This window comes from Echinops telfairi, unplaced genomic scaffold (genome assembly GCF_000313985.2).
Source record: "Echinops telfairi isolate 266 unplaced genomic scaffold, ASM31398v2 ScPeMD7_60;HRSCAF=208, whole genome shotgun sequence".
Classification (NCBI taxonomy): Eukaryota; Metazoa; Chordata; class Mammalia; order Afrosoricida; family Tenrecidae; genus Echinops; species Echinops telfairi.
The window spans coordinates 118,150-133,170 of NW_022103958.1; the positions used below are offsets into that span (position 1 = coordinate 118,150).

The 15,021-nt window shown below is 35.9% G+C and overlaps 1 protein-coding gene across 1 annotated transcript; it reads right to left on the reverse strand.

Annotated features, from left to right (window-relative positions):
• Positions 1–6,008: 6,008 nt before the first annotated feature.
• Positions 6,009–6,956, reverse strand: LOC101646343 (olfactory receptor 8K5). The gene has a single exon (XM_004717860.2). It carries the CDS (start codon positions 6,948–6,950, stop codon positions 6,009–6,011), a length of 942 nt encoding a protein of 313 aa, XP_004717917.1. The 5' UTR covers positions 6,951–6,956.
• Positions 6,957–15,021: the final 8,065 nt, after the last annotated feature.

Sequence of the window (15,021 nt, forward strand, 5' to 3'; positions counted from 1 at the left end):
GGGAAGACCTTTTCTCACAATTGTATGACACTAAGAGGAGGTCTTCTCCCTTTTGCCCCTTCTTGAAGGAGTGCCCCTTCTCTCCTGTTCTTCCAACCTGATAGGAGGTTTACTCTTTTGGGGTGTTTTTTGAAAAATCATTTTCTTGTGGGGCTCATACAATTCTTATCACAATCCATACATACATCCATTGTTTCAAGCACATTTGTACATTTGTTGCCATCATCATTCTCAAAATATTTGCCTTCGACTTGAGCCCTTAATATTGGCTCCTCATTTCCCGCCCTCCCTCCCCACTTCCCCTCCCTCATGAACCCTTCATAATCCATAAATTATTATTATTTTGTCATATCTTACACTGTGCGATGTCTCCCCTCACCCACTTCTCTGTTGTCTATCCCCCAGGGAGGAGATTATATGGAGATTCTTGTAATCGGTTCCCCCTTTCCACCTCACATTCCCTCCACACTTCAGGCATCACCACTCTCACCACTGATCCTGAAGGGGTCATCTGTCCTGCATTCCCTGTGTTTCTAGTTGCTATGTGTACCAATGTACATCCTGTGGTCTAGCCAGATTTGTAAGGTAGAATTGGGATCATGATAGTGGGGGGGAGGAAGCATTTAAGAACTAGAGGAAAGTTATATGTTTCATCATTGCTACCCTGGACCCTGACTAGCTCATCTCCTCCCCACAACCCTTCAGTAAGGGGCTGTCCAGTTGCCTATCGATGAGCTTTGAGTCTCCACTCTGAACGCACCCTCATTTACAATGATAGGATATTTTGTTCTGATGATGTCTGATACCTGATTCATTTGACACCTTGTGGTCACACTGGCTGGTGTGCTTCTTCCATGTGGGATTTGTTGCTTGTGAGCTAGATGGCCGCTTGTTTATCTTCAAACCTTTAGTGCTTATAAGGCTTTTTGTCCCTTTATTTGGAAATTGATCTCTGAAGTTTATATGTATGTTTTTATTTATAATGGTGAGCTTATACAACACTTTTCCTTTGGTGACTGCCTAGCTTCACTCAGCAAAATGGTATCCAGATCCTTCCATGTCATATGTTGTCTCATCTTTGCATCACTGATGTTTAGGGATGCATATTCCACTGTGTTATGTAGCATAATTTCTTTATCCATTCTTCCACTCTTAGGCATCTGGGCTATTTCCAGTTACTTGAAATTCTGCAATAAATATGAGAGAGCATATATCCACTGGTCTTTTGTTTCTTAATTCTCTGGGATCTATGCCCCATAATGATATTGCTAGAAAGTATGGTACTTCAAATCCCAGTTGGTTAGGTTGTTTCATATCTCTTTCTATAATGGTTGTATGTATGTATTTACAAAACCACCAACAGTGAATATGAGTTCCATTCTCTCCAAATCATCTGTAGCATTTGCTGTTTTCTAGGGTTTTCTTGTGTGAATTGGGCTGTTATTATGGGTGTCAGTTGGTATCTCATTATAACTTTAATATCTGTCTCCCAGATAGCTAATGATCATGAGCATTTTTCACATATTTGTTAGTCCCTTGTACTTCATTTGTGGTGAATTGTCTGTTCATGTCTTTTGCCCACTTCTTTACTGGGTCATTTCTTAATCTCTTATTGAGCTATTGTAGAGTTCTGTACATTTTGGTGATTAAACTCTAGTTGACTGTGTTGTTGGAAACATATATAAATATATGGGCTCTTTTTTTGCTCTGTTGATGAAGTTTTTGATGTGCATAAGTGATTGATCATTAGCATGTCCCTGTCATCTCTTTTGTCTTATACTGCCTGTGCTTCTTTTATGACACTTGGTAGGCTATTTATGCCCTGCAATAGCACTCTTAAATTTGTGACCATTTTCCTATTGATGATCATATAGGTATGGAGTTTACATCTAGGTATTTAATCCATCTTGAGCACATTTTTGTGCATGGGAAGATATGTGGGTATTTTTTTCATTCTTCTGCATATGAAGATTAAAATTTATCCAACACCATTTGTTGAAGAGGTTGTCCTTATACCATTTGAAAGTTTTTGGTCTTTGGTTGAAGATCAGTTGCCTGTAGGATGTTGTATTTAGTTCTGGGTTTTCTCTTCTGTTTCATTGGTCTATGTACGAGTATCAGCCTGTTTTGACTACTGCGGCTATGGAGTAGTGTTTAGGTCAGGGAGTGTAAGGCCTCCTACTAGTTCTCAATTTTAAGTTATTTGCTTACCCTGGGACTTTTAGCTCTCCTTATGGATTTGTGATTTGTTTTTTCCATGTTTCTAGATAGTTCTTTGTCAATTATATTTTAATAATTATTTAAATTGGTATTTTATTATAGGTTAAAACCTATTCATCAATCAAATGTGATTTCTAGAGCCTTTCATTGTCAGGAGAGACCAGTCCTGGAAGAGGATACTATGTATAGTAAAATAGCTGGGCAGCAAAAAATGGAAAGGCCATCATTGAGATAGATTGACAGAATGGATTCAACAATGGATTTAAAGATGAGAATAATTGTGAGGATGAGGGAGAGCAGGTAGTGTTTCTTTATGTTGTACATAGGATCATTTTGAGTTGGAACCATTTGGATGACACCTAACAACAACATATAATATCTGATGATGCTAGTCATAATTGCTAGGCCGCTAACTACAAGGTTGGCAATTCAAATCCATTTATAGCTCTCTGCAAGAAAAATGAGGCTGCCTACTCCCTTAAAGATATAGAGTCTCAGAAACTGTATATAGGTTTATTATAATTTTGTATCTTACACTGTCCATTATCTTCCTTCACCTACATTTCTGTTATTTGTCCCATTCGGAAGGAGGGTGCTACATATCCAAACTTGTGTTAGGTTCTCCCTGTCTCCCCTTCCCCCTCCCCAACCATCCTCCTACCCTTATAATATCACTACTTTCACTATTGTTCCTGAGGGGATTATCTGAGCTGAATTCCATGTGTTGTGAGCTTTAATCTCTACCAATGTGTATTCTCCAGTTCAGCCAGATTTGTAAGGTAGAACTGGGGTCATGATAGTGGAGTCGAGGAAGCATAAAAGAACTAGAGGAATGTTGTATGTTTCCTCAGGGATATACTGTAACCTAGCTGACTTGTCCCATCCTTGTGGCCCTTCTGTGAGGGGGTTTCCAATTGTCTACATTTAGGCTTTCCAATTGTCTACATTTAGGCTCTCCACCCTCATCCACATGAATATGATTATTTGTTTTGTGTCTTCTGATGCCTGATACCTGATCCCATTGACACCTTATGATCACATGGGCTGTGTGTTTCTTCCATGTGGGCTTTGTTGCTTCCCTGCCAGATGTCTGCTTATTTAACTTCAAGCCTTTAAGACCCTAGATACTATATCTTCTAATAGCCAGGCACCATTAGCTTTCTTCACCACTTTGCTTGTGCACTCATTTTATCTTCAGAGATCATGTTGGGAAGATTAGTATCAAAGATTGCCATGTTATCAGAACAAAGTGTTCTTGTGTTAAAGGAGGCCTTGAGTTGAGGCCCAGTGTCCATCTACGATCTTATACCTAAACATATACATATATGTACATTGACCTCTATCCTTTTCATTATAAATTAATATATTTACACATGTACGTGCCTATAGCTATACCTCTATAAATGTCTTTTGCTTCCTATTTCTTTCCTCTATTTCCTTTCTCCATCCTCCTATATGACTATCATGCTCACCCTCCATTCGGCTCTCAGTATTTCAACTCATATACATCACTCTTGATCAAACCCCACCAGGCACTCTATGCCCTACTCCCCATCAATTTAAGATCTCTTGTTGTTCCCTTATCTCTGAGTTTTTTGGCTCCCTTCCCTATCCCCACCGCTACCACTCTGATACCCATTGAACTGTTGGTACTGTTGTTTTCTCTCCAGGATTGTTTGCCCTGACTATCTTATATTGATAAAAATAGGGTGAAATAAACCAAACACCAACCATCGAACCAACAAGAACCAATGAACAAATGAACCAAAATGAGAAAAAAAACACCATAAAGAATATATAGTTCCAAGTCTGGCTCCTGACCCTTTTAAATGTTTTCTGATCAAGTATGATGAGGTGCCAAGCCCTGTCCCCCAAGTCAAAAATCTATTTTCAGGATTCCTTGGGGACTTGGTTACTTTGCTCCCCTTGCTGCCCTGTGGCACTCCCTTTGTGTTTCACGCTGCTGTGCATGGGGCACACCAGACAATTTCCACAACTGTGCAAAATACATTTTAAACACTTAATTTCCATTCTTGTTGATTCATTACAGTCTTAAATAATTTCTATAAAATGTGTGAACTACATCATTGTACTCAATAATACTCCAAATAATAGTATATAATAACATCACTTAATGTAAATTTATTCATAAATCTGGGATTACCATAAAAAATAAATCTACTTCCATTGAGTCATTCTGATTCAGGAGGATTATGACTACATGAATAATTTTCTGTTAACTGTTTTTACTATAGGAGCTTTTCTGACATAAACTGTAGTGATTTCTTGAAGAGTTTTGATAGTTTCATAATCTACATTTCTGATGATGTTTCTACAATTGGTTAGACTAGGAGTTACATGTATTTTTCAGCTCCATCATATATCATTAGATTAAAAATAAAAATAAAAATGTATATTTTGATACAATATATTAAATTATACACTGCTCAAGATTAGTTGCATTCTATGAAGCCTGGACAAAAATCAACTGGAGCTACAAAAAGAACTGTAAGAATAATGGTTAGATTTTTTTTACATTCTTGTTTGACTGACCATCTTGTTGCACAGTTAAGACTTATTTATTCATTTACTTTTAGAATTCTGTTGATGCCTAGGCAAAACAAGCATCACAAACAATTTAATTTTGTGTAAAATATAGCAGAGATCATAAAGATGAAGACAGCATGAGCGATAGAAAATATTATTTTTACTTGTTTGAAAGGAAGACATGTTTTAATTGTTATGATTTCTTCAATGGTTTTTATGGAATAAAAAGTAATTAATGGTATGAATAATTTATTCATCTATAGAATAATCTATTCATTAAGTAGAATATAGGTCATTATACATCCTCTACAAATGAACAGGAATATCCACATTTAAACTTCAATAATATATGTAGGTATTTGCCAATAAAATTATTTCACTCCATATTAACGCCAATTGATAAAGTGTTCTTCCATTTAACTATGTATGATATTCTCCAATATATTAAACAAATAAATAAGAAATGTAAATATTTTCTCTTGGTTTTACAATATTTCAAAAACATCATCTCCTTTTACTTTCACATTAGTAAATACTGCTGCACCTCAGATATCTATGATATATTTTCCCTATCTCCTTTGTCTACTCTGCCTCTATTGCCTTTTTTATTATAAAATTTCTCATTCTTAGTTACTATCTGTGCATGTAGAATAAGGCAAGATAATTACCACCAGGGCTAATTATGCAAGAAGTAACAGTATAAAATTAAATGCTAACAGATCAAAATTACCTAACATACTCCAAGCTATGTAGAACAGAATTGATAAGAAATTATTATTATAGTAAAAATGATATAAAATTAAAAGTATTCGTGAAAGCATCAAACACTGATAACACTGACTCAATTATTATTTTTATCTCAGAAAAGACATGGAAACACTATTGAGAATATTCCTGTCTTAAAGGATAATGAAACCCATAAAAACCCAATTAAAGCAGTTTACCAATGAGATGCCTAATACATTTTCCATTGTGGAATTGTGAGATTCCATGGAATTAAAAAGGGATGTGGTTAAAAGGAAACAAAGAATATTGTGAAAAAAATACATTTAATTTCATATATATATTATAAGGAAGTATTTGAATAAATAAAATGGACACAAAACATCTGCCTCTGCTTTATCATTGTTGTTTGGTGTGGAACCATATATTCACTGTGCCAGGTCAACTCTGGGTGCAGTCCTGTGTTTGGGCAATATCATGCATGACACTGACCTCCAAATAATATTGAATATTGAATACTAAATAGAAAGCTTACGGAGATTCTTAAAGGCTCTGTGGAAGGCACTTTTTACCTCTTTGTTCCTTAAACTGTAGATCAAGGGATTGAGCATGGGAATGACTAAAGTGTAAAACACAGAGGCAAATTTGTCAGTTTCAAATGAATGAGCAGATTTGGGCTGCAAATACATGAATAGTAGAGACCCATAGAACACAACCACCACTGTCAGATGAGACCCACATGTGGAGAAAGCTTTTTTCCTGCCCTCAGCAGAATTCATTCGGAATATAGCTATCAGAATCAGCATGTAGGACACAAGAATGACCAAGAGGGAGGATATCAAGTTAATCGTTGAAAACATGATGATCAGCAATTGTATCTCTTGTGCATTTGAGCAGAGCATAGGTATCAAGGGAACATCATCACAGTAGAAATGACTGATGACATTAGAACCACAGAAGGTCAATGTAAAAATCTTAGTTGTGAACAGCAGAGACTGAAAGGTACTGTAGAGGTAAGGAATGCCCACAAGCACATGGCAAAGTCTTGGGGTCATGATAAGATTGTAGAGTAGAGGATTACAGATGGCCACATAGCGGTCATAGGCCATGGCTGACAAGATGAAGAATTCACTGATAATGAACAAAAGGAAAAAGGCCAGCTGTGTGGCACATTCATAGTAGGAAATAGTATTTTTATCCACAACAAAATTTATCAGCATTTTAGGGCAAATGACAGTAGAATTACCAAGATCAATGAAAGCCAGGTGTCTGATAAAAAAATACATGGGGGTGTGGAGGTGTGAGTCCATCTTGGTCAAGATCACCAGGCCTAGGTTGCCCATCACTGTGACCATGTAGACTAATAGGAAGACCCCAAGAAGGGGAAGCTGGGTTTCAGGGCGCTTTGTAAGTCCAATTAGAATGAACTCAGTCAGCCCTGTCAGATTCTGTCGGCCCATTTTGTCCAGGAAACAACTCTTCTGATAAAAGAGGGGGTGGAGTGGGGAGGAAGGGAGGGAGAGAGAGAGACACTTGTAATATAATTTATATACCAGTATTCAAATAATATGAAGGCAAGAATCACCAATGAATCTCTTCATGTATTTGTGAGAAAATAAATTTCTATCTTATTTTGAAGTTAAAATAATCTTTAGACTCTTTTTCAACCTCAAATAAGAGAGATTCAGAAGAAATACATTATATAGACACATAGCCATTGCTGTTAAAATGATTCCAACTTAGTGATGCTGTAGAACAGAGTAGAACATCCCCATGTAGTTCTAAATGCTGTAATCTTTATTAGAACACACAGCGTCATCTGTCAGTGTCTGACTAGTGAGTTAGAACCACTGAACTTTTGGTTCAGCCCAGTGGTTTTTGGTTAACAGCCTAATGTTTACCTTACTGACATAACATAGATTGTAAAACAGCCATCAGTATTTGCTATTTATATTCATTAGTAACAAACACATAGTTTTGCTTATATGGAAATATTATGTTTTTCTGATCTACAGAGTAACATCATCATTTTACCTTAGAACCTTTCCCATTTTTGTCTAAGAATAGTTGTCGGATATTGATATTCTTAAAGACAATGTTGGAGATGACATGAATTTAATGAACCTTAAATTTTTCAGCACCTCCTTTGCTCTTCCCTCTTCCAAAATGCTGAACTGTGATCAATTACACGCACTCTCTCTTACCATACTGACCCTTTCATTACACGTCATCCAATTCTGGTTTCCCTTGGCATGTCAGCAAGTATTTCTGGGCCCAAATAATTGGGCATTTTATCTATAACACTTTATGTGAGGATAAGAAGTTTTATTCTGGGATTCATAACCAATGTCATATACTATTTATTAATGTATTTTCTGGTGTATGAATACCTTGCATCAATCAAAAAGCACACTCAACATCATTGAGGCAATCCTGACTGATTGACAATTAGTACAGGCTTGAATTGCTCCTATACGTTTCTGAGCTGTCATTCTTTTTTTTAAAATCATTTTATTAGGGGCTCATACAACTCTTATCACAACCCATACATACATCAATTGTGTAAAGCATATTTATACATTCATTGCCCTCATCATTCTCAAAACATTTGCTCTCCACTTAAACCCCTGGCATCAGGTCCTCATTTTTCCCCTCCCTCCCTGTTCCCCCCTCCCTCATGAGCCCTTGATAATTTGTAAATTATTATTTTGTCATGTCTTTCCCTGTCTGACTTCTCCCTTCACCCACTTTTCTGTTGTCCATCTTTATAGGAACAGAAAGTCTCATCTTTTTCCCTCAGAGAATCTGGTATGCTTGGACTGCTGACCTGGTTATCAGTTCAATGTGTAAACCACCATGGCTACTTAGAATACCTTGTAAGAGCATGCCTATTACCCACTGTACTGAACTATGTCTTGAATTTATTTCATGAAAATTTATATTTATAGAATTTATTACATTTATAACCAAGATATTTTTTCAATAACCTAGATTTCCAATCAAACTAAATATTCACATTTCTGCTTCAATCTGTATTTAAAAGAATATTTCATTTTTAAAATAGAAACCTTCAAATTTGCATAATCTTCTAGATCAAAGGATCTGTATTGATTCCTACTAATAATCAAAGATTTATATTAGTATACAGAGATTTGGAATATCTAATTATATGTTTCTATGACAATAAAATGCAGTTGAAAAATTTATAAAGCATTTAGAATATGTAATTTGGCACTCATAACATAATTGGTTAAAAACTCTTAATTTCTGGAATTCTACAACATCAATGGAGAGTACGGTCAAGAAATCAAAATATATATTTCATTGGACAAGCCTTCTGCAAAAGACTTTTTTCACATGTAAAAAGTAAAGATGTCACCTTGAGGAATAAGGTGCCCCTGGCCCAAGTCATGGTGTTCTCATTCACTTCTTATATGTGTAGAAGTTGAACGATGTACAAGGCAAACAAAAGAAAAACTGAGGCCATTGAAAATTAATGTTATTGTTGTTGAAAATTTAATACACCTCTTATTACCAGAAGTGTGAACAAATCTATTTCAAAAGAAATACAACTAGAATTATACTTAGAAATGTGGTCAATTAGAGTTCATATCACAGACCTAGGGCATGGACTCAATGGAGACCAATCTCTGGTGAAAGCCATCATGCTTGGGAAAGTAGAGGGTCAGTGAAAAAGAGGAGCTTCCTCAGTGGGATGGATTAACACAGTGACTGCAACACTGAGTTCAAGAACAAAAATGATTTTGAGGATGGTGCAAGGCTGCGTAGCGTTTCATTCTGTTGGGCATGGTTTATGACTTAGCATTAATTGCAGGGCACTTAGCAACAAATAATGCAGCAGAGAGCTAAGCTATCAGGTAGATCCTTATGGGACCTCATCAAGGTCCTAGATGGGGCAGAGAATAACTGAAATCTAGAGCTAGTCATAATCTCCCTTTGAAGATATCAAAATTCTTTTACTGTAGTCAATTTCCCATTTTTTGGAACACAATTATCAGAATGTTTCTGTACATGTAAGTACATGCATTTCACATAAATCTGGAGAACTGTCATTAAACCAAACAGCTTGAAGTGAATAATTTTTTTTTTAATCTCAGATATGGGAACCACAGCTAAGAATTATTTAAGTTGGAGTGATTATTAATACCATCGTGACTCTTAAAAATAATAACAATAGGCTAATAGTTCATTAGCCTATTGCATCATTTTATAATGCTCATTCTGAAAAAAAAAACAGTTGTAACCAAATTATAAAGTAAACAAGAGATAAACATGATGATGATGCTCTATAACAACAAAAATGGAATATTTTAAGAGAGATTCTCATGTAAAATATTTAAATATTCACCAAATAATCCATGATACATACTTATACTAATAATATTCCATGTTGAGGAAATATTTTGTTGGACAAACATGATCTAAAAGAATATCTAATAACCAAATATTGCCATGGGCATATGTACAATATGAAAATATTTTTTATTAAATTCAAATGCATCTGGTCTTCTGCACACTACTGGGCATCTTTACCTTAATTTTGTATTATTTGTTGCTATTGAGTTTGTTGTGAATTATTGTGATCCTGGGTGTGAGAGAATACAGTGGTGACCATTGCTGTGCCATCCTCAGGATTGCAGGTCTGTGGGTCCTTCCTTGTGCCTGCGGTGTCACGCACTTCATTGATGGATCCTAGTTCCCATGCTGTTGGCCCTCTGCTTTACCAAGTATATGTTCTTTTGAGGAATTGGTCTTTTATGATGATATGTCCAAAATAAATCTACCCTTAACTAGATGTTATTATGCTAATCTGGTGATGACATTTTTTAGGTATTTCAGGAACTGACCTCCCTTTGCCGTAATCAAATGCCACTGCTAGTTCCCACCAAAGAAATAAACTTGAATTCTTAACTTATAGGATTTATGGTTCTGAAAATACTATAGAGTTACATGAACTCATAGTTAATAAAAGGCTAATTACATTTTCATAGCAAACTTAAAACTGATCGTGTATTAATGGCCATGATGCAGCTGCAATCAGGGGGTGTTGTAAATGACCAAAATCAGAATCAAAGACAATTCAGGTCCACTCACCTTTCATAAGGAATTTGATTTGATTTTCTGAAGTGGTTCCTTTGTTTTCTTTGCAAGGAATGAATATATGGTTTCCTTCTCCTTTGGGATGCTCCCTAAGGAATTGGCCTATATTTGACTATGTATAACCATATGTTCTTAGGGAATTAAACATTCCCTTGATGTGCCTTCTAATTATCTGGAACATCCTATTTATTCTCAAGTGAAAGGAAGAAAGGGGGAAATCAACAACAGTATCAAAACATGAGTGATCAATAAAGTCTCATGCAATCTAGAGGAATGTAAAGGTGCCCAATCACTTACACAGTCTAGAAAAATAATAAATTTGGAGCAGATGCACAAAAGGATGAAATAATTCACATCACCATCATCACTTCACAGGAATTTTCTTTGAATTTATTACCAAGAGTAATATTTTTCAGGGACTGTCTTTTATTCATACCTGTTAATCCCATTACTTAACGCATATATTTACCATACTACATCCTTTCTGGATTCAAGGGGTGGTGAAAATGGGTAACACATTCTACCGCTAACTGTACGCTCAGAAGGAACTCAGAAGACCTGGATTGAAAACCTGATGAAACACAGTTCTATTCTGTGCACATGGGGTCACCATGGGTCAGAATCTACTTAAAGTCAATGGGTGTTCTTACATTCAGAAGACATTGAGCTTCTGTAGTTACATATAATTATATAATTATGCTATATAAATTTTTTGAAATTATAAGGTGACTAGAATACTTAAGATTAAAACCTCATTTCACTTTGCCATAATACACAAATCAGTGATAGATGAGGATCAACCAAAAGTATTGCTAAAGATTCTAGCCCATACATGAATGGCCTCTCAGTTATTCATGTTAATCTCCTTGGGTGTCTTAAAAAAAAAAGTTTGCAAATTAGAATAGGGACTTCCTACAGGTAAGGATGAGCTAATTATATTCAAGGCAGAAGTCAGCTCAGTAGTTCATTTTGACAATTAGGGGGATTGCAAAATGTAAATATTGGTAGAATTTCTCATTGAGAGAGTACTATCATTGGCATTTATTATGATGCATTTTTAAGGCAATTTGAAAGTATAAGGGTAAGGAAAAAGATTCCAGAAAAGTTGCATCAATAAATCATTTCCGTCACCTGCTCATTATTCTGGGGTAGCAAGAATCTCACTGGCACATTTGTCTGCGTGCACCATACTGCCCTAATCTTGTACTTTCACAATTCTCTTTGTTCTCCAGATCCACTGAAGACTTACACGGATCATGACGAGTCACTTGAGGGTGCCAAACTACGGTTTTGAAGGGGTATGAAATTGAAGAGCAGAGAATTTGTAGGGGAAGGGTTAATCTCAAAACCAGATTCTTTGCCATGGAGGCCATGCTGACTCATAGTGTCTCCCCATGGATTTCTGAGATTATAACTGTTTACGGGAGTAATAAACCCAGTCTTTCTCCTCTGGAGTTGTTTGTGATTTTGAACCACCAAACATACACATAGCAGCTCAATGCATAACTATTATGCCACCAGGGATCCTTTAGGGAAGGATTAGGCAGACACATTTCCAGATGTGTATATAGGTAGAAAGAGAACATGTAGAAAAAATAATTTTACATTTTGATAGTTTTGTTTATCTAATTTTTTACAAAATTTTGAGTTACTTGTATATTTACCTTTTCCTTTAGTATGGTAAATAATTATGAATTGTTATAATGTAATGTGTTACCATGACAAATGTCCCAGCATGAAGATTTTCCACTGTTGTTTGATGCTCAATACAATCTAATACTGAGATAGATAGATAGATAGATAGATAGATAGATAGATAGATAGATGATAGATAGATAGATGAATACTCACTACCATTGAGTTGATTCCAACTCATAGCAACCCTATATGGAGTGATTTTCGTTCACTCTTGTGAAGAAGGCAGAAGAGTTCAGTCATATTCTCTACACTAGCTTTTCAAATTCCTAACAAATGGTGGTCAGTTCAATACTAGCTGGAAATATCTGAACTGATTACAATAAGGTATGGAAAAATTAGACATAAGGAAAAAAGCAAAGAACAAAAAAAGTTGATGGAGTTTAGTTCTACTCTGACACTAATGAGTTTGCTGTGAATCAGAGTGGACTCAAGTATAACTGTGTCTTTTTGTTTTGAGGATCAAGGGGCAAACCGCCGGTTACTCCAGGTGCAGAAGAAAAGAGAATGATGAAATTTAGAACACAGGGACATGATTAGTCCAAGGGAGTAAGGGAATATAGGAACATCTGTCTCCATGACCCTGAAAATTCCACTTATGTAAAATGGCTTTTTTTAAGCCAGTGCAAATTAAAATGCAGGGCAAAGAAATTCAGATATCATACAGCTTGAGTTTGATTCTGAAAAAATAGAGAACAAGGAAGTCCAACCCCATGGTGTTTGTGGTGACTTGAAATAAGACCATCTCTGTCATCCTGGAAGCTCCTGGTTTTCAGGGAACTTTGAACAAAGAATAGCTTCTTGAAATGAGGAAAAATGTATTGGACTTTGGTGGAGGCTGAGGTAGCTGAAATTTGCCAAATAAGTTATTTTTGAATCAGGAAATATTTATAAAATAATAGCTACAATTGATCCCTTTCAATTTTGGACTGAATTTAAGATCAGGCGTGGCTAAAGTAAAACTCTACAAGGCTGTGAAAAGAATGATGAGAAAGCTACACTGAATGATTCCTGAGGTCACCAGCCTAGTAGACAGTAGGGTTCTAACACGGTCAGAGCATAGGGTTATTGTTGAATTCCCAGAAGGAAAGCATGATTTAGTTCTTTATTCACTGTCTTTCTTTCTTACTATAACAGAAATACCCCAGATGGATAATTAAAATTTGAAAGACCTGGAATTTTTCCCCCACAGTTTAAAAGGGCTAGAATTCGAAGGGAGAACATCAGTTTTAAGAGAAGGTTACCTTTGTCTGCTCTTAGGAAACTTTGCCATGGCTTTCTAATGTTTTTCTTTGCATTCCTAGAATATTTCCACATGGCATCTCTTATTCGTTCTTTTTAGGCTGCTTGTATCACTGCTATTCTGCTCCTTTTACATCTCACAATTGATAGCATTAAAAAACACCCCACCTTGATATATCATTTTTAATAAGCAAAGGAAAACCTATATCCCAATGGGATTATATCCATATTTTGAAGAGACACAATTTATAACACCTGCACTTTGTTGTGGTTAGGTGCCTTGAGTAAGTTCTGGCTCATTTTGATCCAATGTACAACAGAAACAAACACATTTTGGACCTGTGCTATGCTCAAAACGGTTACATTTCTGCCCATTCTTGTAGCCATTGTGTTAATCCATCTCCTTGATAGTCTTCCTCTTTTCCGCTGGCCCTCTACTTTAGCATGCATGATGTCATTTTCTAGGGAATTGTCCCTGCTGATACATGTCCAAAGTACATGATGAGCTGAAAGCTAGCTGTCCTCATTTGTAAGGAGCATTTGCGTTGTGCACATTTGTCTGCTCTTCCGGCAGGCCACAGTACTTTCCATGTTCTATGGCAGCACCATAATTCAAATGCATCAATTTATCTGTATTCTTGGTTATAAATTGCCCAACTTTCACAGGCACACAAGGCAGTTGAAAATCCATGATTTGGATCAGGTGAACTTCTGTCCACAAGGTGACATACTTGCTTTTCACTTTAAGAAGTCTTGAACACCCAAGTAGTTAGGGGAGGAAAGCCTCAAAAGTTCAAGCTGATCTTAAGAAGACAGTAATAATACAGGACTAGTTAATATGCAGTTCACAATATTAAAAAATCAATAAAAATTAGAGATTTATGGCAGCGGAAACATGTCTCCTTTATTAATGTCCTAGTATTGTAACATGAATTTGCTTAGCATTAACCCAAAAGGGGCTTGTTGGTGCTTTGTGTGGTGTGTCAGCAATGGCTCCCACAAGTGCAAATCACATGAATTGGTAGAAAACAAATAAAATTTAATAAATGTAATTTATTACTCACAGAGATAAAGCAAGTATCTTGATAAAGCTTGATAAAGTAGAAAACAAATAAAATTTAATAAATGTAATTTATTACTCACAGAGTAATGTAATTTATGTAATTTATTACTCACAGAGATAAAGCAAGTAACATGATAAATAAAATGCACCATATATATTATATATACCTAATAGACACATGACTATATATTACTTAAGGTATCCTTCTAAAGACCTCTTTAGAGTATTAAAGGGCAAGGATGTTTCTTTGAGGACTAAGGTGCTCCTGAACCAAGCCATGGTATTTTCCATTGCCTTATGTGCATGTGAAAGTTGCATATTGAATAACAAAGATGAATCAATGCATTCGAATTATGGTGCTGGAGAGAAAATTGAAAGTAACATGGGCTCGTATAAGGACAAATTGATCT

Coding starts and splice junctions, on each gene's coding strand:
- LOC101646343 (XM_004717860.2), bottom strand. CDS start 6,950: ATGGGCCGACAGAATCTGACAGGGCTGACTGAGTTCATTCTAATTGGA.